The sequence below is a fragment of the Mastacembelus armatus genome, chromosome 12 (assembly GCF_900324485.2).
Source record: "Mastacembelus armatus chromosome 12, fMasArm1.2, whole genome shotgun sequence".
NCBI classification, from domain to species: domain Eukaryota; kingdom Metazoa; phylum Chordata; class Actinopteri; order Synbranchiformes; family Mastacembelidae; genus Mastacembelus; species Mastacembelus armatus.
Genome location: NC_046644.1, coordinates 10,208,001 through 10,233,608, shown reverse-complemented (window position 1 = coordinate 10,233,608; position 25,608 = coordinate 10,208,001). Strand labels below are relative to the sequence as shown.

At 40.4% G+C, this 25,608-nt stretch overlaps 1 protein-coding gene across 1 annotated transcript in view; it reads right to left on the bottom strand.

The window, feature by feature from the left end:
- Positions 1-25,608, bottom strand: part of bcr (BCR activator of RhoGEF and GTPase) — a 68,971-nt gene that overhangs the window by 7,365 nt on the left and 35,998 nt on the right. The window contains exons 2-16 of the mRNA XM_026297975.1: positions 23,534-23,718; positions 18,328-18,432; positions 17,293-17,478; positions 12,933-13,040; positions 11,405-11,465; positions 11,233-11,285; positions 10,597-10,737; positions 4,921-5,042; positions 4,162-4,327; positions 3,789-3,908; positions 3,267-3,342; positions 2,930-3,034; positions 2,446-2,520; positions 2,071-2,168; positions 1,133-1,264 (exon numbers count right to left, since the gene is read on the bottom strand). Of these exons, the coding sequence (XP_026153760.1) occupies positions 1,133-1,264; positions 2,071-2,168; positions 2,446-2,520; positions 2,930-3,034; positions 3,267-3,342; positions 3,789-3,908; positions 4,162-4,327; positions 4,921-5,042; positions 10,597-10,737; positions 11,233-11,285; positions 11,405-11,465; positions 12,933-13,040; positions 17,293-17,478; positions 18,328-18,432; positions 23,534-23,718 (1,733 nt within the window). The remainder of the gene's footprint in view (positions 1-1,132; positions 1,265-2,070; positions 2,169-2,445; positions 2,521-2,929; positions 3,035-3,266; positions 3,343-3,788; positions 3,909-4,161; positions 4,328-4,920; positions 5,043-10,596; positions 10,738-11,232; positions 11,286-11,404; positions 11,466-12,932; positions 13,041-17,292; positions 17,479-18,327; positions 18,433-23,533; positions 23,719-25,608) is intronic.

Genomic DNA, 25,608 nt, shown 5'->3' with positions numbered 1-25,608 from the left:
AACTCAGCATTTCACCGCTGAGAGCTCGCTTTGGTTTGAGCTATTTATATACAAGGAATTACAGTCTACTAGAAGCAGAAAGGTTATAAGACCTCCTATATTTAGAGATATACAGGATTAAACATTTTCTATATGGCGAGGATAAGAATAGATGTAGTGCGTATGAGCTGTTAAAGATGTGGTTGGGTGGTCAAACAGTAAAACTAGATGGTAAAATGTGGGTTTTAATCAGCCATTGTGGGCTTTTCTGCAGACAGGAGTGGCCGTTTCTTGCCTTGGATATATGAAAATCCTCCTGAGCAACTTTCTCACCACTCTGGGTGGTTTGTTGTGAATGACATCATCCATCAAGACAGGGCCATGTCATGAGATTACAGCCAAAAGAACCACTAGGTGGAGTATGTGACTGCACTTCAGTTTGGCATTTTCTTGCTGGATTTGTGTTTTTCTGGTTCTCTTGCTTTTCAGAGATAATAAGCTATTCCATATCTTTCGGACTCTAAGAGAAGATCAGGTTGTGTCATTATATGTTGTGTATGTGTGTGAAGTGAAACAAGATTAAAGCGGTGTCCAATCACACAAATACACACAGATACACCTGTCTGCTGTGGGTGGAGGAGTAAGTGAAGGATGCTTTTGGGACAGAAGATCAAAGAGGAGATTCAGACTAACTCTGTCTCCCTGCTGTATCTTTGTGTCTGTGTCTGTTGATCTCCTGAGTGACATTTGCCATTTGCCTACAAACTTCTGTCGTCTTGGCAACCTAATCGCCTGATCATCTAAATCAGCTACCTGTCAATTTCACAGCCAGACTTCTGGGGACAGAACAGGCTGCTTTATTATAAGGATTTTGACATGTTTATGGACAGAACACTTGATAGTAATTTCCACCTGTGCAGGATGACATCGATGTTGTTCAATAACCTTTATAGACCCTGGACTGTGATAAATGGCAGCAAAATGACACATCAGTGTAAATCTTAATGGAACAAAGACATTTTCTCACACTATTTGACCAATAATATGGATTTCATGCTTTGCAACCGTGGCAGTGACATAGCAAATGCTTATCAGTAATGAGTCATGGTGGGTCTGCTGCTGAAGGGGGGAGGGGGGTGACGTCATGTCATACCGGGATCTGTCCTTTCCCCATGATGCGGTCTGTGCTGTCTCCATCCTCTTTGTTCTGCTTGGTCTTGTTGTAGCTCTTCTCATAGCAAAGCAGCCTCAAGGTCTGAGAGCCCTCCAGCTCAATCTCAAACTCCTAACGAGAAGCAAAAAAAAGTTGTAAGGTGATTATTTATGTAAAACAAAACAAAAAAGGGGGGTGTGAAAATTATCTGCAGTATAATGACAAGCAAGAAGACAGGAACCACAATGACAAAGATAATGAGAAACAGACCTTAGACATCCAGAAAAAAATCAGCATATTTTAATCTATAATGTACATCCCACCAGTACACACATCTGACCAGCATTCCCTGTAATTATGTAAAGGAGCACTCTACATATGGTTTGCCCATCGATGTGAGCCCCGCACTGTGTTGGTTCACTTGGCATCCAGACATATGCGTGTCATCACCACATTTCCTCAGCTGATATTATTTCCACTTTGCTGAGCAAAATCCTCAAACAGTGTTTGGGTCTATGATGGAAAAAGCTTTGCTGTAGATGAACCCATCCACTTATTGAAGCTCTATTTCCTCTGTAGTGCTAACCTCTAACATCCAGCTGTGTCATTAATGCATAAATGTATAGCCTATGCATGCATATGCAAAATGTTTTCTATATGTTGCAGGGACATCTAACTTTGTAAAGCTATAAGGTATGTCAAGATGTACAGAGAGGGAAATGTGTTGTTGGCTTTGTACAGAAATATAAGGACTTGTTTTCTTTTATCAATGTTGGACATTATTGAAAACAAATGTCTGCAACTTTTTAACCTTTAACTGTCTTTAGGAAACAAACTGGACTCTGCACACAAACTAATAATTTAGAACTCTGTTAATACAAACTCTGCAGGGGTCTTTTATTCTAATTAGGAATAGGTTGAAGATGCATGTCTCTTACCTCGTTCCATTTGGGTTCAGTGGTATATCGATACACTCTTGTCTTGGCTTTATTTGAAAAGAAGCCAAAGGAATCCACCTCCAATGTGCAGTAGAGATCTGACGTGGAGAAGAGGAATAAAAAGACATTTACAGTAGCTACAGTAGTTTTCTTCATGAATGCATAAGTCTAACAAATGAACTGGATGAACCTGTTATTCATATACTGAAATTTAAAGGTGTAACTTTCAAAAAAAAAAAAAAAAAAAAAGATTTTATGGAAACGTGGAATTCCAAAAGTCTCCACCAGAAAAAGCAGTTGAGCTTCCTCTGGAACTCATTTTGTCTCATCATCTGTCTTTTCTGTTTGCATGAAGGCTAAAGGTGAGTGACTCACTCAAGCTCTGTTTGAGGCCGGAGGCGGAGTGGACGATTACATTCAGGAACCCGTAGAGACCGGAGGATTCATCCTCTGGAAAAACATTCAGCAAGCAGAAGGAAATTAAAAAAAAGATAGTAAGGAGGTATTAGAATAGCTGAGATCTCTGTTTGTTTTGGAGCAGACATGGAAGGAAAAGATAAAACACCACTGCTCCATACAAAACATGGCTTAAATCTCTTTTCATCTTACTCACAATGATTAATCATTATTTCTTCCCAGAGCATAACATTTTTGGGTTATAACAGAGCTGCTGTGTAAGGCATGAATTCAGAAAAAGCATGACATCAAGAAAGCAGAAAGATAAAACCACACATCTGCCCACAAACTCTTTATAATATTACACTGTCGTGACTTAGAAGACTTTAACTTAGTATTTAATCTGTAAAAGCAACATTTGAGTGTTAAAAACATTTTTCAGATACAAAAATGAGCAAATTACCTTCTTTGTTGATACTAAGTGGAATGTGGTGGACCGTCTGTAGTTTGACACAGGAGCTGGTCAACATTTGAAGCTCCATAGATGTCAAGGAAGAAGTTTTAAGACCTAAGAAGAAGACAACAGCTACAGGCATCATATATGTGTCTTAACTGACATTATGTGGGTTTACCAAAACATTGGTTTGTGTTTCTCTATTACATGTTTCTGATATTAGTACTTGCTGTACTTATGCACATGTATCCATGCTAAAAATGTCTTGAAAATAAGAAAATCAAAATGTTTTTGACAAGAAATATTTTTGGGACATTGTTCAACATGACATTTCTGGGACACTTACATTTCTTCTGCTGTTCTTTGATTATCTCCTTCCATTCTGCTCGTTCATAGTCTGACGAAATCAGAAAACCGTAACTCTGAAACACAAACACACACACACACACACGATAAAGCTGTTATTTCATCACTGATTAATCTTGGGAGAAGCCGACTGAAAAATTAAAAAGGATGTGCACTGAATCATCTGTGCAAACACAAAAACACAAAAATTTTTAAATCTGCAGCCGTGTGTTCTCGCTCCGCCAGCTTTAACAGATGTAAGATATCAGCAATTGCTCCATACTAACACAAAAATGCCTGAGTATGAGACAGATCAAGGAGAATTAATCTCGAGAAAGATCAGTTTGGGGATACTGTGCTGGGACTGAAGCAGGAGACAACCAAAAAGCAGTAAAATGAAAAGAACAGATGAAATATGGAGAAGAGCAGAGAACAGGGAGCAGGAAGAGGATGATAGGTTAGAAATGCTGAAAAAAAAAAGAATTAAGAAACAGGGGCAGTTTAAGATGAAGAACATCATCACCTTGCCGTTCTTGTTGTACACTCTGAGGGGCATGCTCGGAGATGTTAACAGGAGCAGGGACTCCTGCTCTGACAGCTTCTTCCTGAGACGGTCAATGACTTTGGAACCCTTGTTGGCTCTCTGAAACCACAGAGATGAGAACACTTAGAACTGTGTGCATATTTGTGTGGGAAACTTTACCTTGGTAACCTTACGTTGTTCAATAAGCTGTATGAAACCATGTAAAAATTCTAGAGGACACAATCAACAACAATGAACAACAATAAACACTCATCATTCTATAAAAACTAAAATAAATTTAGGAGTACAAGGTATTTGAACCAAGAAGCATCTGCTCTTTTTGTATTTGTAACATTGGTGTATTCATACTTACCTTCTCTCTCTGAATCTCACTGCGGAGGTGTGAGATCTTGACCTTCATGGCGTCTAGCTCTTCATCGGGAACCTGGGGGATGGTAAGCGGCTCGCTCTCCTCAGGGCCCTGGAAGGTCAGCTCGGTCAGGGGGATGTACCACTTACTGTCATACTGTTGGTTTTTACTGCAGGAGGAGGCAGACAGGAAAATTGGGGAGGTGGGGGGTGGGAGGAGGAAGGCAAAAGGTAAGTATAAATTATGGAAGTCAAGGAGGAAGTCATGAAAATGGGTAAAAATATGGATGAACTGAAGTGTAAAGGTAAGTAGTTTAAGTTTTAACATTAAAGAAGAAGCTCTTTATGATTTTAGGAATTCTAAACATTAACAAGACCATGGGGAAAATCTTATTTTGAATGAGTTTTACAAATAGTCTGAAAAGTTCTACAATACACTGATATACTGTCAAATATTTTTGAAGTATTTATAGAATCTGTAAAAAAAAAAAAGTAAAATGAGCTTTAAGCACCAGAACTTGCAAACCTGTATGATGTATATGTTCTACATTATTCCTAAAAAGATTTTTAGAAATCTTATGTAACTCAGACCTCAGAGATTTGATTGTGAGTTCCGATTTCAACTGAAGATACAAATGTCATTAGACATAAGATCTGAGACATCCCACTGTCGTCTGCACGTTGAACGGCTCCTAATCTGTGTATTTGGATGTATTTCACTGTAGCAATAACTCATAAATACAAAACCAGTCCTGTGTCCTACCCTCCAATCTGTTTCTTCAGTTTGGCGCAGAGAAGCAGATCAGTGAAGAGGAAGACATGTCGCAGCTTCCTGGCTCCCTCCACCAACTCCACCATGAAACTGTCCTTCAGCAGCTGCCGGTTCTATGGCAACAGACAACAGAGGGGGATCGGCATCTCATAAGCTGCTCAAGACTAAATAGTTGGAAAAAAAAGAGGAAATAAATCCTGTTTTTTTTGGTCGGTAGAATAAGCACTGCAATTGTACAATTCATTTCAGTGTGCTGGTAGTCTCTATAGTGTGGGAAAGCAGCGTGGCAGCGTATAGAGGCAAAACTGTGGAAGCATCAGTGAAGGGGCCATTTTTAATTGCTACAATAACAAATCTGTTATATTTTTTGGACAGTGCTCAGAGAGTCTTTGTGTTGGGGCTGTGTTTCTACTCTGCTCCTCCCAGATTCCAACTCCTCTTCGGACAGCATGAAACTTGGAAGAAAACAAGGCAAAGAACTACATGGAGGGGGTGAGGGGTGGAGGGTGGGAGGGACAGGAGGCCTGTTGAGTGAAAGTGGAGCTTAGTTTTACTCTCTCCTAACATCGCAAATGTCTGCTTTTCTCATTCATCATGGTCATTAAATTATAACAACTTATCACCCATAAGGTGCGGAGGGTTTTGCATTAAATTGCCTTGATTAAACTGATTACCTGATAAATGATTTTGTCATATTCTGGGACTTGTATGATCATCAATTTCCAGGTTAAGGACAGAAATTAATGAGCTAGTGGAGGACAAGTAAAAGTGGTATTTGGAGCCCTGGGATTTATCACTGATGTCAGACTACATAATGAGATGTGTGATACTGCCAGATGCCAAAAGGGGGCAGTGATGTCATTTTCCAAAGAAGCCAACCAGCAACAGACAGCAGGAATGGAAATAAAACAAAAGACAGGGAGCAGACAAATTAGACCAAAACTCAATAGTAAATGGTCCACATGTACTACAAAGTAGAAAATTATTAGGAAGGAGGAGCTGACAGCAAAGAAATGAGAGAAGCAAAATTCTGTATTTGTACTGAGCCAGCAGGTAGGTAGGGGTAGAGTAAGGAAGGAGCCATGTAAATACATGCTGTAGTTTCTTTCCCTTACTTTCAAAACCTGATTTTCTCCACAGGACACTTCAGTAACACCCCCCCCCCCCCCAATCATGAACACGTGGTTCCTGTCACAGGCAGAACACACTTAAGCGAAGCTGATGCTAATGTGGGAAAGGTGTCTGTGATTACAAAACCCGACCTGAACATATGTCATGCAAAGATTTTTTTTTTTTACTGAACATACTAAACCCTGTGAAACGTTACCAAAGCTGCTCCACTCCAGTGATCTTTGTTAAGATTTCTCTTCATGCACACACACACACCCCCACACACTGGTTCTATAGCAGATTCCAATCAGGTTCTGATCCCAGAAATAAGAATCTAATATAAGTCTAATTCCCCCTGGTCGATGTAATTATTCATTACTAGCTAGATAATGGAGCCTGCAATGATGATGGCCTGTGATAGATAATATCCAGATGAGTTGCTTTCTGTCTATATGGCATGGGCTCTAGTGGTGGCTGAATGCCTTATCTGTCAGTGTTCAAATCATTCCCTTCTCTTCCCTGTGGTCCTTCTATACTATAATTTCCTGCTCCAGTTAGTGTTGAAACACTGTGATATGAGAAATTGCTCATTGTGATGACTCTGTGGTAAGCATTCACTGTACATGCTCATCATTCTGTCCTGTCTCCATATTTCAGTTTTAGGACTTTGATGCTATAAGAATGGCATAACTATGAAGTCAATCCAAATGTTACACAACCTCTTGAGAATATTTTTTTAACTATATTATAAATAAAGCTTCTGTCAATCTACATGCTGCCATGTTAGTTTATATTTAGGACACGGACTGAACAGTAGTTAGAATGAGACATCAGTCACACTGCTTCTCTTAGCTCTGGCATATTATTTAAATAAAACATTATACTGTGGGAATGAGTGATACTGGAGCTTCAGCCATACTGTGAAGTTATATTAAAAGCGCCAATGCACCAGCAGTGCACAGTATCCATCCATCCATCCATCCATCATCTATAGCTGCTTATTCCTAACCAGGGTCACGGGGATCTCCTGGAGCCTACCCCAGCTCTCTCTCAGGAGAAAGGCAGGGGTACACCCTGGACAGGTCACCAGTCCATCACAGGGCCACATAGAGACAAACAACCTCACACACTCACACTCACTCCTATGGGCAATTAAATTACAATTAAATGTCCAGACAGCATGCATGTAGATATAAAATTTTAATGGCTGAGATATTTCACTAAAAGCCAAAGGCTGCATGTCAGACACTTATTGTAAAGTTCAGTCCTTTTCATGCTTATTTGTATAAATACTTCTTCCGTTGTTGTTCTGCTCTTCTAACTTTGAGAGTAACTGTGCCCAGCTTAATCATTTGTCTCGGCCTGCTAATTAGTGGTGACAACATACTTTTTCCACACCACGTGAAGCTGAGATGTGGCGTGGCACTATGGTCCCACTCTACATCACAGCTGGGTGCGGTCACAATTACAGCAGACCACATCAAGCTGTTACATTCAGTGTGGTCAGAGATTCAGGAGACTTAGAGTATACCTTTCAGCCCACAGTCTTTTTTTCCTACAGATAATAATCTGGAAAGAAAGCAAACTAATAATTTCATCCTCCACATACATCCCAGCACAGACTCAATCTTGATTTTTTGGTAGCAACATTATGAACCACCAAGCTAATGACAAGGTCCACTTGAACTGTCTTCATGTTCAGGCAAATAAACTGGACTTGAAATGACCCAATGAGAAACTACCCTCAGTGCCCTCAGTAGTAATCCTGTCCTCTGCTGATCTCATGGAAAACAGATAAGATAAAGGGAGGAATACAAAACAGATTAGGGATTTACAGGTTTTTAAGTGTGTGGGAGTGAATGGGAATAATGTGGAGTGATAAAGTGAGAAGCATGATGACCACGTGTGGAAAAGCACCTGTTTAACCTGCACAGTCTGGCATCAAAAATCCTTAAATATTCAATAGGCTGTTTTAAATAATGCTGCTCTCATGACTTTGTTTTTTGTTTAGCACTGAATAAAAAGTTTCACACACTTCCTGGATGCCTTTAGATACTCTCTGTCTTATTTAATTAAGCTTCATTGTTTTATCTTCAGTTACACATACAGTATTGCAGTTAAAGCTCGCCGCTAAACCAGCAATCTGATGAATTTAAAATGTGCTTATGCTGCTTTGCTCTGCTACTGGGGAAAAGACATGCTTAACAAAGCAGCTGTCTCAGCGCATCAGATGACATTTTCATAATATCGAACAGCCAGTAGGAGAAATGTGACTTTCTCCAGTTCTCATAATAGCTGACCGGAACATCAGCAGCACCCGTGTGGAAGGGGAGCGATGTGAGGCGGAGCACACTGACAGCACACAACGCAGATTAAATATTGACCATCTCCTGGAGGAGACTCGCTGAGAGCGTGTGCACAAGTAATGGCATGAATGTACAAACGATCCATGTTTATATTTAGCATACATGCTTGAAGGGGCAACGCTGCGGTTGAGTGTTTTGTTGTTGTGTAAAACCATTTGTTTATAATGGGGATGTGTTTGTGTGACGATAAGAGTGAAGGAAAAAACCAGACAGACAGACGAAAGTGGTGTAAATGAGTTTCTGCATTTCCTCTCAAACCTCACACGCATACACACACTAACACACACACACACACACACATACACACACACACACACACACACACACACACACATCAGGAGCACATCTTTCCCGAAGGTAAACAATTCAGAGCAAGGAGGTGAATTGAGATTCAGGCAGCGCCATCATTTGCATTTTAATTAAGCAGCTTTTGTTTGTCCCCTCCCCTCATGTGGCCTGAGCAGGGCCTCTGGGGGCCACTTTTACTGCTCTGCTCTGCTATGCATGCCTCCACTGAGCAAACCACAGGTTAGTCACTAGTGTGTACATGTGAAGAATAAGAGGAACACACAAGCGCACCCTCAACACTCTAGATTTCAGGTCAGATCATAAATGAACACTGTGACCTTGTTCTTATGCTCTGTGGTTGCTTTTGCCTGTTCTCATCACCACTAGAACAAATGAATAATGGAAACATAAGAGTGACTGCACAGAACTTAATTTTAAACTTTTCTTCCATGTTGACATGTTTCTCATTCTCTACAATCAAAGCCTGAGGGCCTCTTCCATCTAAAGGTACTAAAAAAGTTTAGTTATTAAAATTCTACTGATGTGTACACACATCAGGCTTCAGCAGAGGGTGTGAATGTGCGCTGATGTGGTTGCAGCTCAGCTGGTGAAATGAACAAAAAAACCCATCAGTCTATAAAAGGGTAGAACATAATGAGCGTCATTGATTTCCATGTGCTGCTTTCATGTATCCATCATAAATATTTGATAACTGGTGTGGAGGTCTGGCCAGACTGGGATGGAACTGGGGCCTGTGTATGGGTGTGGATGTGTGTGTGTGTGTGTGTGTGTGTGTGTGTGTGGGTATATGTTCAAAGGCAAACAAGAGCAGGAAAAAGAGAAAGAGTGCATGGAACAGAGAGTATGAAAATGTGTGTTTGTGTGTGTATGGAAAGGGTGCAGTAATGACCCCCTTGTGAGCAAAGGGAGGGGCCGGTACACCCTTTTTGCTCGCTCGCTCCTGCCCTCCATTTATGAATAATTAACTTGGAATCTGCCAGTCAGAGCAGACTGGTGACTCATTACAAGACATTATGTATGGCAGTATCAAGCAAGCCATCAATCAAGAAGCATCCATTCATGTACATCAAGTCATCTTCGGGAGAGAGGGAGACAGCGGGGGGTTGGCTATGTGTGTGTGTGTGTGTGTGTTAGGGGAGGTGGAGAAGCCACGAGAGAGGCAGAGCAAACAGAGAATCACCCTCCACCAAGCAACCCTGAGATGACCATATAAGGGCATGGGCTCTGCTTTAGGCTTCAGACTGGTGGTCCCCATACAGCTGTACACTTGTTTGGCAGTGACTTCAAGGCCATAGAGGACAAGGTTATGACATCAGCATGTTTAACTAAAGTATGTCAGAGCTGTAAAGAATTATCTGCCTCTTTACTGACGTAGATGTAGAGGGAACAGATGCTTTGTTGTATCTATGTCTTATTTTAGTTCAGATGAAGGTAAATAATATTAGCCATAGCAAAGCTGTTTCCTGCTGATTCTTTTAAGGAGCAGTATTAGCAGTGCTGGGCTCAAAGTGTATTTTCTAACTTGGGAATACAGAAAGAGTATTAAGAAAGGAATTGTTAAGATTTAGTGATATAAAGTGTTATGTTTTTATTTAATATGTTGCATGAATATTAGGCTAGAGTCCTGATTCCACATTTTTTAAGATGCAAGACAACATGCATGCTGTATGTATGAATCAGAACCACACAAAATTATCTCTGGCACCCAACTCTCCAGTCAGTCGCCTGAAACTACATTGTTGTAGGTCAGTATATTTGCAGCTCTAGGACCCAGTCAAAAAACAAAGCACTACCCATAGGTAAAACACAAGAAGATAGGGTAAAGGACTGAGCTACAGCGTGTGGCTTATTTTCATCATTGGCAAGTTTTTGTAAAACTCACCTCTCCCTTCTTGACAGTCACAGACTGGCGTCGGGGCGTCGTCTCCTCATTAATGCTGGATAGGAAGTTCTGGGATATACGCAAGGCGTCCTGTAGAAGCGGGTGGTCCGGGTGGCTGGTGGGCGTGTGTTTAAGCAAGTCCTATAGTACAGCAGGAAAACAGTAAATATTACTACTGTTTATTCAAATGTAGTCTCCTATTTAACCTGCACAAACAGTTCAGACATCATCTCTTTGGAAACTCAGGTCTAAATTGCATCCATGGTGACTACAGAACTTTTAATATCACTTATACTTAATACTTTTATTACTAATTAACATTAATTCAAGGTTGGAGAAACATATGCACAAATGACATCATTATGTAAAATAATCTGTCATGTAAAGTATTTACTAAAAATGTGTATTACACATTTTGGCTTTTTTGCTAAGGCTCGGTTAATGTTGAAGGGAGGAAACGTTTTTTGGACTATTTGTTTTGGAGACGGTGAAAAAAGTTTGTGGTTGGGTTTTATCATCTGTATAATTCCTGCTACAGTCAATTTCTGAGCAAAAGACTTAAATACTAAAACACCACAGTGCACAGCTGTGGTGTTACTGAGGAACGCTGCTGTGTCAGCATTTACACATACTTACATGAAGAACCAATGTGCTGCGCGTCACTCTGTCCACTGGTTTATACAGCAAAGCTGTGTGTTGGAAAGAGGAGAAATCAGACTTAACGCTTCATATTTTATGCATAAACGTTTAATAAAGATTATATAATACTTTTATAGAATTTAGTAAAACACTGCATGAGGTTACTCACCCTCTAGAGAGTTCTTGGCTGTCTGGTCCTTAGAGTCCTTGGGGCTCCTCACCTTCAGGTTCTGTTTGGCAATATATGGCATGTTCAAGCAGTCAAGTGAAAAACCCTTTAAAAAAAAGACCTTAAAAACTGGTTCACTATGGTTAAATGATGTTAAAACATTGCGAGGTTAATATTTTTTGCTATAGCTCTGAGGTCATCCACTTCCAAATTAAATACGCCATCCACAGCAGATTTTCCTCCTACCATCTCAGATGGCTCAGAGTCATGCATCATTACTTAGGCCATTAACAACAATCGATGATGAATTCCCCATCTTGCATGTAGACACCAGCCTCGATGGTAACTGGTAGGCCTCATAAAACATACACGAAGACTGATGACGTATCAGAAACTGCCACGTTTGGGAAAAGAAATAAATTATAGAACAGCCTTGAGGCTTTGTCATCAGGCTGCTAAACATACAGCTTAACAATCAATTTTATTTTGATACTATTAACCCAAAAGCTAATGAATTAAGAGGAGTGAGTTTGCTCCACTTCATTTATATACTGTAGTTAAAGGAAGTCCACTACAATCAATCCCAGTTAAGATTTATGAAGCATATATATTTTGTGGCTGGGTGGACCAATAGAAACTCAACCCAAAATGTACAAAGAGAGCTGTAACCCTGTTTGAGCCATATTTCTCATCTCTGTTAGAATGGTTGAATGTGACATCAGGGTGAATTTTATTTCATGAAAAATTAAATTGTCTCTTCTAAATTTGTGTTTGGGGAAAAGATGAATGTAGAAATTTATTACGCTGTCAAGGCTCATCTACAGCCTGTGTAGATGATTGTGAGTTTATATTTTCCTGGTCAGGTGTGTGTTTTGCATGTAGAGTGGAGCAGCCCTGAGGTAAAACCTTTCTATATAACACCACTTTAAAATAATTACTTTGTCTAATAACACATTCCCTAACATTTTGTTTTACACATGGACCAGCTCTTCTACATTAACCACCACATTGGAGATCTACTGTTTGGTGACTTAGAATAATAACACAGGGGATGTTCTGAAGCAGTAGCACAATGCTGCACATAAATCAAGGAGTGTGCAGGAGGGTGAGAGCAGCAGAGATGGAGGAAATAGGGAGGAATTAAGAAAAACAATGCAGAGTAAAGATTGTGAAAGCTTATTGCTGTAATAAATGGTTAACTGAACGTGCACTTCCTTTTATCTTAATTAGAGACAGCGTTGCTCCATTTATCAAAGCAAAAAGAGAAACTTGTGAGAGTCAATTGGATAATTTTCTGGTATGCAGGGGTTAAGCGTCTGACTGAATGATTTTACATGGAGGTAAATTGATCCCAAGTCTGAGAGATCACAGCTCAAACTTTCACAGCAGCTCTGAGACAGAAACCAATAAACCAGTAACTTTTTTTGCCCAATTTCTTTCCCCATATTTACAGTATAATGTTCAATAAAAACACATGCCGCAAATGCAGGCTTGGCATGATTATTTGTCTTTTCCCTCTTGTCCTCACCTCAGAGATTTCAGCAAACTGTGTGTTAGCCTGGCAGCACTTCTCCGCCGTCTCCACAGCCAGCTCGTAGTTATCCACAAACGCTCGGTAAACTCCTAGCTGGCTGGCCTGATGGAAACATGAAAAGGAAAAAGAGAAGGTATGAAAAGTTAAGAATAAACAAAATTACAGAAATATTAAGAGTTTCCACGGTGCTTGCATTTCTTGTTTGGTGTCCAAATGAAAAGGTTAATGCAGTAAGAGCGAACTTGTCCATCAGTCTGTAGTTTTCATAGCAACGGACTGTGTTTTTATAGGTTTGGGAGAAACTAATAGCTGGCAAACAGCATACTCTGGATTCTCACAGAGAACAGCTCCCTGTAAAACAATAAGAGCAATGGAGCAGAGCTTTCAACTGGAAATTCAGAAACAAAGACAAATCCAAAACACACTCAATAGCCCTCTTCACTACTTCCTATTCTTAACTCCCACCACCTTTTTTAACAGTCATTTTGCTGCCGCTCTAAACAGCTAATGTAGCTCTGTCTTCATAGTAAATCAGCACAAATGCATTTGTCTGAACTGCTGATATTGTAAAGCCTCCATTTTAAGCGACAGTCATAACAGTAAAAATGCTGGTGAGCACTGCTGAAACATGATTTCAGCCTTGACCTTCAGCTTCTTAGTGTGAGAAAATGCTAAATTGCAATAGTGAGAAGAATAAGCCCTGAAATGTCATATCTGAAACAGGAGATTTGGTCCACTCAACTGTGTCTCAGAGCATCTATATGACTTGCAGACTATGGAATAAAACAACAAGCAAACAAAAGACACAGATCACGACCACAATAACAGCATGTTACCACCCGTTGGGCCCGTTGCCGTAGCAACCAGCGAGCCCTGCACTGTGCTTGGGTGAGTAATTAATGATTAGTGTAACGGAGGCTATGAAAGCACATTTAGGAAGCTGGATAGCTGAATAATACTCCACCAAACGCTGCCTGCCAGTGCTACAATCCATCTTGACGGCGAACAAAAGGACAATCAATTCTCTTGAACAAAAGCCAAAGGAGGAGAGAGTACAGTGGAGACAGGCTTTGTGTTGTAAGACCCTGACACACACACTCCTGAAAAGAATATCAAATACCCAGGAAAGTCTTACCTGAGTGTACTGAGGATGAATTATTACCTTTAAAACCTCTATATGACCTATAGCTTGTTGCCATACTTTAGATCCTGCAACCCCAGTGACCCAGTGTGAAACCTCAGTTATTGTAACCTTTCAGATTTTCCAGATTTTCCAAAGAACAGAGATGGATGTTTACGACAGATAGTCGAGGTAATTATTTTGCCATAACCTTGGAGTCTGATACGATTGCTCATATTTCTTAACCTAAAAAACATCACCCATTTTTCACAAGTGCATGTGATCAAGTAGTGTTCCTGATTATTTGTACTTAAAACTCGGGACTTGTTTCATTTTGTGCTACTTTATAGTCCACAGACCTTTAGAGGGAAATACTGTAACTTTTACTCCACTACATACTGTATATTCAAGATTTTAATTTGCAAATATAGATTTCAGTGTATAAACTATGGTACTTTTTTAGAAATAAACTACCACTGTATATAAAGTGGATAAAATGAGCTTTATCACCACCAACAACAATAGCACATGTTATTTACACAGACATAAAGCATACAGTCCAACATAAAACATTATATTTTGTACCTGTTGCTGTGTTGGAATTATTATTATTATTATTAACCTCCATTACTATTAGTAATACCATGTTACTGGCAATGTAATAATACATAACTGTAATTGCATATGAGCTGAATCACATTATGTGTTTTGGTCATACATCCACACAACAAGAAAGAAGTGGAGGAAGGAGTATAGAAGGAGTAAAGCAATTTTCACAATCCTGAAATCCTGTGTCCTGCCCTGGGCCACACAATCTGCACCACAGCAGAGGCCATTCAGAGCGTGACAGTTTGACTGCAGCGAGAACAGAGAGCCCGAATATCTGGCAGCCACATCCACAAAGCCACACACAACGCTGTGAAGGCTTACCGGGCGTATGGCTGCAGCTACACTATCATAGCAGAAAAGGGCTTTAGGTGATGAAAGAAACTGCTTGGGTGTTTGGATTTCTCAGTCCGGGATTTGTCCTGTGTGAGAATGTGTGTGTAATCCACAGCGGAAAACAACATTAAGAAAACAGCCTCATAACTTACTATGGTCGTCATAAAAGAAGGCTGGATTTGGCCACTTGGTCTTTAAAATAGAAATATTTCTTACAGAGTGCAGAAGCCGTTTTTACTCTGTGAGAGTAAAATAATGCAGACAGAATTACCAAGTGCCACACACTTCATGTGTGTTTAGCAGGAGCAGAAGCACAAGTGCGATTTAGCCGAACTTTCAGCCTTTAAGTCTGATCTCTTGAACACTGATGCTTTGACTCTTCCTCTTTTCTCTCTCTTGCCTTCCTTGTTCTGATGTTTTATGATTCCTAAACCTGTCTGCTCCCCTCAACAGATTTCAAAGTCACAGCGAGACAGCTCTATTAGAGCTGCAGCAGCCTAAATCTACTCGCCTACCCCACTCGACTCTCATCCTCCCTGAACCTTCCCTCCCCCATTCCTCGCCTGTACTGTATCACCTTCTACACTCTCATCTAATCTCAGGATGGCATGTAGCTTTTTTTTTTTTTTACCTTTTTTCTGTAGGCTCAGCGCTTTCTCCACCTGATGTCTATTAACTACTGTCTGGAGGGAGGGAACTGGACAGGAATGGTGTGAGTGTGTGCATATCTGTCTATGTGTATGAATGCACTTTTGTGTATGTACAATATAAACATCTGGGGGTGGAGAAAGAGGGACAACCTCCAGATAGTCAAGGTTGATAGAAAAAGTGTAAATAGAGAGTGTGAAGAAACTCTGTGAGGCTGACATGATGGCTGAGGCCAGACAAAGAAAACTGGTAAATGTATGGTCACACCAGCATGAGCCTATAGAAATAAAAGCCCCATGTCCCAGATGAAACCTACACATACTAATTTTAGCCCAGTTGACTCAACCCTCATGTTTGAGTTCACCTTTATTTAACTTTGCCCTTCATATTGCAAGTCAACCAATGGACAAGTAATATTTCTAGTGTGTCATTGTTTTAAATGGTATTACACCATTTTTTAAAAATCAGTATTACACTACCAGAGTATCCATACAAAGTCTACAATAATGCAGCTCAATTTTTATTTATGAGCTACATCAGAACCATGACATCACATGCTTTTTGGTACAGACACAGAGCCGATTCATTGGCTGAAACTCTAATGTGACCAAGAAACAGCTTTTAGGAAGGAAAAGTGTATATAAATGTGCTGCTAAACAAACTATTTAGTAAAAAAATAGATTTTAGTCTGTGCCTTTCTGACAGTAAAAGATTCAAATTTAATTCTAATTTCTTATCTTAGCCCCAAAGGGAGCCTACTGTTAATAAGAGAGGGAGTGTGTATGTGTGTGTGTGTGTGTGAGGGAGGAGGAAGAGGGAGAGAGAGAGAGAAGGAGAGGTTCCTATTTATAGCAGCTTCTTCGAGACACAAAGCGCACAGTGCAGTGATGGCCTCAGCTGCCTGAGGCAGAAAGGCAGCATTGTGAAACACGCCTGTACCTCTGTGAGTGTGTGTGTGTGTGTGTGTGTGTGTGTGCGTGCGTGCGTGCGCGTGCATGTGTGCGTGCGCGTGCATGTGTGTGTGATGTCTGCGGAGGACACAAAGAGAGAGACAGGGAGAGTGAGTGAGCCACTTGTCGGAGAGGAGCTGTATTTCAGAGAGAATTAACAAATGATTCATTGTGGGTTAATTGACCCATTGTGAAAACGATTAAAGAAACCCAGTGTACATTTGGCCTGGATATCTTTGGCAGAAACTATGGGAGGACAGAGAGAGAGAGCAAGTGGCTGTTGAGGAGGAAATTGAAAGAAAAGGATGATTCAGATTCAATTTGTCTAAATTTAAAATGATAAAAAGGCATTACTACAAAAATCAAATATTCTGTTTTTGACTGGTTTATTGGATTACACTGACAAATTCTGCTTCTGAAAGCCTTTCGATTCAAGAAACAACTTTATTGTGAATAATGTCACTGTAGCACGGTGCACTTGCTTTGGGGCTGTATACACAGGTCAGAAAATGTGGCTGTAGTACCTTGTCTGTCCTGTCCTGTCTAGTATTGTCAACTTTCCCATGTTCCCAATGTTGTCACTTTGATTTAGGGTAACATCTGGCAGTTACACTGAGGGACATTTCTTTTGTCATGGGTAAGCGCAGACCAGTAACACGCCAACCCTTTGGTTTCTCTTTTTGTTTTTCCTCACCAGTTTCTGGAAGAGGTCTCCGACTCTCTGGTGGTGGCTCCACTGCTGGACACGAGGAAAAAGTCCATCGTAGAACTCCTTGTGGATCTCATAGAGCTCAGGCACTTTGAAGAAGATGGTTTCTATCTGGGCCACAGTGAGCACAGGCTGTGACGTTGTGGCTGCAGCCTTCAGAGGCTTCATGGGCTGAGAAGAACAAAAAGTGGAGATGACAAGTGTAAAATATGCTTTTCAGTGCCTCTATGTGTGAACACAACGCAGGCGCAAAAATCTGATCTGTATGTGTAAAGCAAGCCAAGGTACTGCACTCTTAATTACATATGAATAATAACAAAAAGTGGCTTCCAATTGCTGATTTAAGATGCAGTGTCTACATGTGCACTACCAGGCAAAAGTAATGACATACTGAAGGTATATTAGCACTGGGTAGCCTACATCCACAGTTTGTTCATCGGATCTTACAAATGCTCTGCCAACTAATGTAGCTTTTACTAATCTCATTTAGCTAAACTTCCTGAAAAAAAAATATTTAGTTACTGAAACCACTTCAGATAGTAAATAGCTGCCTGTTGCTTCTGGAAATGAGCTTGATGAGTTGAGTGAAAGCGAACCAAAGCAGTAACGTTGTGGACCATGAAGCCCAAACAAATAGATGCTAATATGCTCTATAAAACTTTGGAGCCAGGCGATACTTCGTGGGTTTGTTGCTATTACATTACACCAAGTCATTTAATTTAAACACAATGATAAGAGCATCCTTAGAGTAATCGACTCAAAAACTTCATGTGAGTTGAGGGAAAATTTATTGTGCCATTATCTTGAATTAACACTTGTGCCCAACTGTTATATAGTCTGGCTTTAACGGTAGATAATAACCTGGTATATTATTATGTTTCAGTATATAAGTCATACCGTCTAATTCAGTGTCAGGACTCATACTATTTGTTTTTTGGCTAATTATAACATTAATAATTAATATGACTCTACTGTATAATATAAATATACTGTATGTAATGTGCATGTGTGTGCTCTCACCAGCAGCAGTGCCTCCAGATGACTGAGGTATGTTTCCTCTGTGGCCAAGATTCCAGACAGGACCCACTTCCTCATCTCCAGACCTTTCTCCAGGTCACATTCAGTCTGTACCAAACACACAGGCACACAGTAATTAACTTCCAAACAAAATCCAGCAACACAATATCATGCACAAAAATCCAAATCTTTAAAAGCGAATTGTTTTGGCTTGCATTGCGTTCTTTCTAACTGTTTTCAAACTGGAAGGCCCACAAATTCATCTTTTTGTCTGAGATGTGAAACATTCCAAACATCATATTTTTTTTAATTTCATCTACTAAAAGGACCTCTAATATGACCTGTGTGTAAATCTCAAACTGAATAGTTTCTAATTATTAGCTGAGTTTAAAACTCCTGCAGTTTATGAGGACTAGAGTTTAGAAAATAAAACAACAACAACCACACCTTCTAGTATCCCCCTCAGCGCAGTGAAAGCTCACTGAGGAGACATGAACATGAAAGAAAACAGAGAGACAGACAGATTCCTCGGGCTGTCTTGTTTAACCACAAACGCAGAAATAACTCAAACAGGCAGGGACTCCCATGGGAGCAAGGTAGGCTTATAAATATGTGTGTGAGAGAGCAAGTGCCAAGTGCACATACACACACACACACACACACATAAGCTGAAGTCAGGTTAGTACTTAGAAGCATCTGGTCTATTTGGCTCAGAGGAGGAGGCGGAAAGAGAAAACAGAGTAAGTGTGAATGAGGATTCAAAGTAATGAAGAGAGGAAGGGTAAAAAGTCTGACATGATGATGAGGAAAAGATACAGGGTTGGGCTACGTATACACAAATAAAGAATTTAAACATCTTTTCTAAGTCTTAATTCCTGCAACTGATTACCTGTGTGAACAAAAGGAATAAGATTTCTAGATCGGGAACAGCCAACACATTTCCATTATGAAAGTGTAGGCATCTTTGGTGAAGTCTTACAGGTTCTGGGTGAGAAGTGGGACAACAGAAGGTCGTGAATGAGTACTGTCCATGAAGAGGGCAAAGAAAGATATATTTGAATGTCACTGATTTCAACTGAACATAAGGTCCTTGGCATCTTGGCCTCAGACCTCAGGTGTGTTTGTGTGGATAGGTGTATGTGTTCTGGGGCAGAGGCAACAGCATAGGAGAGAATCCAGAAAATCTGCAGTGTGGTCAAGTTAAGTATATTTGGTATATTTGGCGTTATACAAAATTTTCTAATGTATAATGTTTTATAGAACAAATGTGCCCACGTTCCTATTTGCACTGAAATAGTCTTTGTGATTAGAATTGAAGAGATGGGAAAATCTCGGTCTTTGTTTGGTGTCTTAAAAAAGGATGCACAGTAAGTGTTTGGTGCTATTTAAGTGAAGGGGTAAATGGGCCCCAAAACCTGTTCCCCTGGCCACTGCATGAGCGGCTGCTACAGCTCAGGAGACTCTGAAATGGTGCAGGATTGTTATGATCTCTATTACATCAGAGTTTGTTACCAGGACTTACTGAATTATTGATGAGCCTTTAGCCAAAAACATAATTAAAAAGCAACAAACATATCGTGCACACCATAAATGTAATTTATTTTATTTTAATTGTGCATCTTGCCTGAATGTACTGTGGGCATTTTGAAAACAGCTTAAATATACCCCATACTTGTAGTTATAATTCTATTTACAATCAATAACCACTAATCCCTTATAAGTCCAGCTCTGTGCTGGTCTGATCAGGCCGTGTGCAGAGAAGTCAGATGTGAAGGGTATTCTGTATTTAAAATATGCCACGTTTCACTTTGCTCTAGCCTCTCAGCCAAAAGCACAGAGGCCCTAACTGTGTTTAATTAGGCAACAATTATTTTATTTAGTAATATGAATTGGAACAATCAGACAAAGACTACAAGTACATAGAAAGGGGTCATATTAAAGTATATGCACATTCTCCTCTTTATCTCGTCTATTCTGCCGTGTGCTGTGTATTGTCTGTGATGTTCTTTTTCTTTGTCTTTCTTGCCTTCTTTCTTATGTGACGAATAAATAAACTGATTCTGACAGACATGCATTATGCATCACGCCAAGCTGTCTATGGATCTCCACTGTATATAACAACAGTTTCCCGTGAAAGTGCTTTAATTGCTACTTATGTATAGACCCCATGACAACCAAAAGCAGAAAGGTTCTCTCTTTGCAAATTAAGAGTGCAAATAAAAGGGTTTTGGAGATAAATAAGTATTATAACTGTGATTTATGATTGCTCTTAACTGCATTATGTTACATTACAGCAGCTTTGAAACGATCTGTCTCCACTGACTTAAAAGGGAAAGCCCGAGGCAGCAATGGAGCCCCTGAATATTTGCGAATTAATGAAAAATGAATGAAAATCCTTGCTGAGCTACAAGTATCGGCATGAGCTATGCGACTTTACCCTCGCAGAATATGCCCGCTGGTAAAACAACACGAGAAACAGGGGGGCTTTATCCGAAGCATCAAGAACATTCAAAGCAAATCACAAGGAGGAAACTTTAAAATCCAGCCACATGTTACTGTACTAACAGACGGGAAACAGGAGCCGTAAAGCGTTTATTCATTGTTTCAGACCCCAGACGACTCCCAGAGGAAGTACCCACATCTCCAGACATGTCATTTTTTTCTTCATCGCCATGGTAACTAATGAGCCCGTCTTTAGGCTCTGTATGTAGTTTTGGTAATCAAAAAAAGTAGGAATAAAACACATTCTACCTGCTTGGGCTACATTTACATTTGTGTATCTATGTTTTCACATCCAGTAGAGTCAACGACACCTAATATTTCCCATCTAAGCTAAACTAAACCCTTTCATCCCACACAACACCACTTAGCGGTGGCTCCATCTAATGCGATTTAAGAATTCTGATTTGCTTCTGATTTGTTTATGCACGGATAATGTTCGCAGGAGATACATGAGAATCAATACAAACAGCGTTTATTTGACGAGTGCGTCGATGTAGCTCAAGAGGCTCAGATAGAAATTAAGCAGCAGCAACTGTAATAACATTATTCTCCATCGTTCTCTCTCTTTCCCATGGAGTGTAGCAGTTCATATGAAAACACAGAGCCAGGTTGGAGAGGAGTGATGTGAATATGAATGCAAACCCTGTTCCACATTTTATTAACCCTTTTAAATTTTCATTTTTCATATTCTAATCTATTTAGGATCCTGTTCTGCCAGCCCTCATGTTCTGAAATGTCTAATGAGATTGCTTCCCATCTCAGCATGTCTGGTATGTAGTGCAGCTGTCTCAGAATTACCCTCTGCTGCAGGAAAAAACAGGTTGTTTTTTGAGATGTACCATTAATTCTGTTTATTTAAACAGCACTTCAGCCAAGGACAGTGTTGGGATCTGCAGGGATATCCTGGATCAGATGCTTGCAATGCTGCATTATGGCTTTAATTGCAGGATGGTTCATTTGAGATGTGCAAGCTCATAACAAGGTTAACCATTTCCAACTCTCCAAATCCACTAATTCTGGGCATTTACAGATTTAGTGCTGATTGAGCGAGTATAGAAATTTATAGTATAGAGAGTTGTGACGACAGACATAAGGAAAAAAGAAAAGTGGGCTCTGGCTGTCTCTGTTTGACCTCCAAGTAGGTTTCCTTTTGGGACTAAATGATATAACATGGTCAATATTGATAAAAATAACATAACACAATCATCGTACGTCATCGGCAGACTTCCAATCAGTGAGGTCCTACTTTCATCTTCTCCAGTGCAGGGAAGAGTTTGATTGTGGGAGAAGAAGCGCTGTGGACACTAAATCAGCAGTATTGCTGATGTTGATGAATCATCACAGTGACATCATAAAACCTTCAGCCAATCAGACTCAATGGCATCAATTAAAAGAAGCAGACTAGGGTGATTTTTAAAGAGGAGCTCACAAAGGGCAAATCAAGGACAATGGTAACTTCATTTTCTTGGCAGTTACTGAAAGCCTGTGTGCCTGCTTCCTGCTTTGAAAATTTGTTGTATAGCTGTGTAATATATTTAAGTGACCATCAGACAATGTCTCTGCCAACTCTAGTATCAGGTTCCCTTAGGGTTTATGCCTCTAAACATGATTTTACTCCTTTTTAAAAATCTTTTACAAAAATATTCACAGATTTGCTCTGAGAAAAAAAAGATTCATGGATGTATTAAGTGGACATAAAGGAAGGGTCTGGTCTGTAGTTGTGCACGTGTACAAATTAAAATCAGTGAGAGTTCCAAACTCACAGGTCAAAGGTTGGTTGCAGCTAAGGGACTCATCGTTTATTGGCAGATCGAGCCATCAATCAGATTGACTTGAGCTCGCCAGCTCACCAGTGAGCAAAGACTGAAGGGGCGGAGTAACAAATCTGTTTCATGGCCAGTGATGCGATTACCTCCTCCAAGGGCACACTGGAGAGAGGCAGTATTGGCTTATTACATCTCCCATGATACCCCTTCAACCCCTATAAAACATTTTTTATTTGCTACTTAAAAATTCCTCAGTGCAAATAATAATGAGCGAAAAATGACAATGATAGGGAAAATAATTAATAAATACATATATTCTAAAAAAAGCATTTGTAGCATTCATGTTCATTTTCATCTTTGAGGACTCGGGGGTTATGTGTGTGCAGACGTGCGTATTCTCCCCACAGTAATCTCTGTAGAGCACCAGACGTCATAGATCACTGATTTTCTCTCCATGGACAAGAAAGAGAGGAGGGAGGGTAAGAGGATGAAGGCAGTGATGGGGATGAGGAGGAGGTGATAGGTAATTCTGCCTAATACCCTGGATGAGAGAAAGCCAGACTCTTAAAGGGGATGAGTTTCTTTACCAGATGACTGCTTCTTATGAGGTAGGAGATATTGTCCTTCATCAATCCTCTCCAATGGCAGATTTCATTTCTTATCAATAGCCGGCATTTGGCCAAGCAGGGTGGCTGTAAGAATAGACTAGGCCACTTAGATCAATGGATTGAGGTCAAAGTATAGGCCACTGAATGGACTCCAGACACGTTTGTAGGATTTTACACTATAGTTTTATGCTTTGTATCTGAGGGAAAAGAGTCCTCACTTTACTTTAAGTACTGTAGTTTACAGCTTTGGCTTGTTTTCTCTGTGAAAGGATCATTCAGTTTTTACTTTTCTAAGTTAATGCAATCAGTAAGAGACTTTGGTGGTGTACTGACCGACTTGGAGGACTCCAACGATCCTGATGAGAGGGTGTCCCGACTGCTGCGGCTCTTGGAGCTGAGATGTGGCGAAGACGATGGCGAGTCATCGATGTAAGGCAGGATATCGTGGTGCCTGCGCTGCTCCTCTGCACGGTCTGCATCGTAACCATATGTGGGAGGGGTCCCGGTGAAATGACCATCTGGGAGAGAACAAATCCTTAGGTTAGTGAAGTTTACGTTCTTGTAACGTTCTAGATGTTTTTGATTAAAGACACAGATGGGATACCATGCCAACTGCGCACTCATGCAGAGTGTGATCATTTGCAGTACATCCTAATACTGGATTGTTGGGATACTACTATTGATATCTGGGTGTTTCACAGGATGTCTTTTTAACATAAACATAACCAAAAAAATCAAACATCTATACACATGACTGGAGGACAGTGATCCCGAGGATTCTGGTTGGGCTCATGCTCGCAGAAGTTTGCCATGTGTTGCAGAGTTAATTTCAAAAACTAATTAATGCAATTCTAGAAAGTAGGGCAGACAAATTGAGTTCACGCCTGCATCTTTGTTCGTGCATTCATACAAAAACATAAAGCTATGAGAGGAAGAACTTGAAAAGGCTGCAAACTGGGTCAAGGTTCAAATAATTTGAACAGTGAGTGCAGCATCTCCAGGGAAATTTTCAGCAACCTCCCTTTGACCTGCTTCTACGGTCGGCACTATCACTTTCTCTGTGGGAAAATAACAGCTCTGCTGGCACAAAGTGGTTTTGCCTATGATTATGAGTGCTGCCCTTTACAAGGGGAGGTGGGAGACACTGAAAGAACAAGAAATAAAGGTCAGTGAGCTGGATGCAAACAAAGTAAAGCTTGTAGGGATGACATGTTTTACTGTGTTAAAATCAGTGACATAATGCATTTCACAGGAAGTTGCGGCTTCTAATGAGCAGGTTTTGGTGATTAAAATTATTCAGCTTCCAGGAGGAGAGAGTACAGTCAGCAGTTCAGGGAATCTGGTGTGTAACAGCTGAGGGGAAGACATCGTGCATCTCTGAACTTTGCTCATCTCCTCCCACGCCTGCATTCAACAGAGCCACACTTCTTGGAGAGCTGGCTGGGCCTCCTCTGTGCTGACTCAGATTAATAACATGCCAGAGTCAAACAAACACACACACACACACACACACACAGAATACCCTTCAGTTTACACCAACTACAAACATTGCATAGTTTCAGTAGCACATTCAGGTTCAATATCTACAATATTGCTTTCACTACATTTTATAAATCTTTGGTTTACACTGGCACACACACAAACATATGCTTTTGTGGTCAAAGGTTACTGGATTGAGGATAAAATAAAAGAAAGGGACAGAAAGAACAATGCCAGTGTGTCCGGGGCCCATCTGACCTTCAGCCCACCCACCACTTGCTCCGTGTACTCACTGCTGCCTGTGGGCCGGTGCTGCCCACTGTACTTGCTTCAACAAACGAAATCCATCCAGGCAGAAACCACCATACTGTAGAGCCTCTGTCTGTGTTTGTGTGTGTGTGTTTGTCTGTGTGTGTCCAGACACTTCCCACAATGCTACAATACTCTGTAGTGTACTAAACATTCTTCATTCATTTTTATTCTTAGTAGGCACTGCTGATGTTATTCTGCATTCCCTGCACATATGCTGTTATTTATATATTTCAGATTTTCCACAAACTCCTCCTATGATGCTGGTAATGATATTCACGCCTTCCTCTGCCCCTCAGCTAGTCTTTTCTTAGCCATATCCTTTCATTACTTGCAGAGCAATACCTAAATTTAACTAAAGTTTAATTTTAGGTTTTAGCACTGATTCACTGCTTGTCAAAAATACTGGGTGTGTATGTTAAAAAAACCAATTGGACATAATTAAGTGCCATCCTGGCGTGCATTTTTTTTCCTGACCCCACCTCTGTGTATTCATACATAACATCTCAGCTGAAAAAAAAATAAAAATAAAAAACCTCCGGCTGTTTCTCCTGCCACACAGCTTTGGAAAAACGCAGTCATTAGACACTCAGGGTGTTTGTATGCACGCGTGTGTGTGG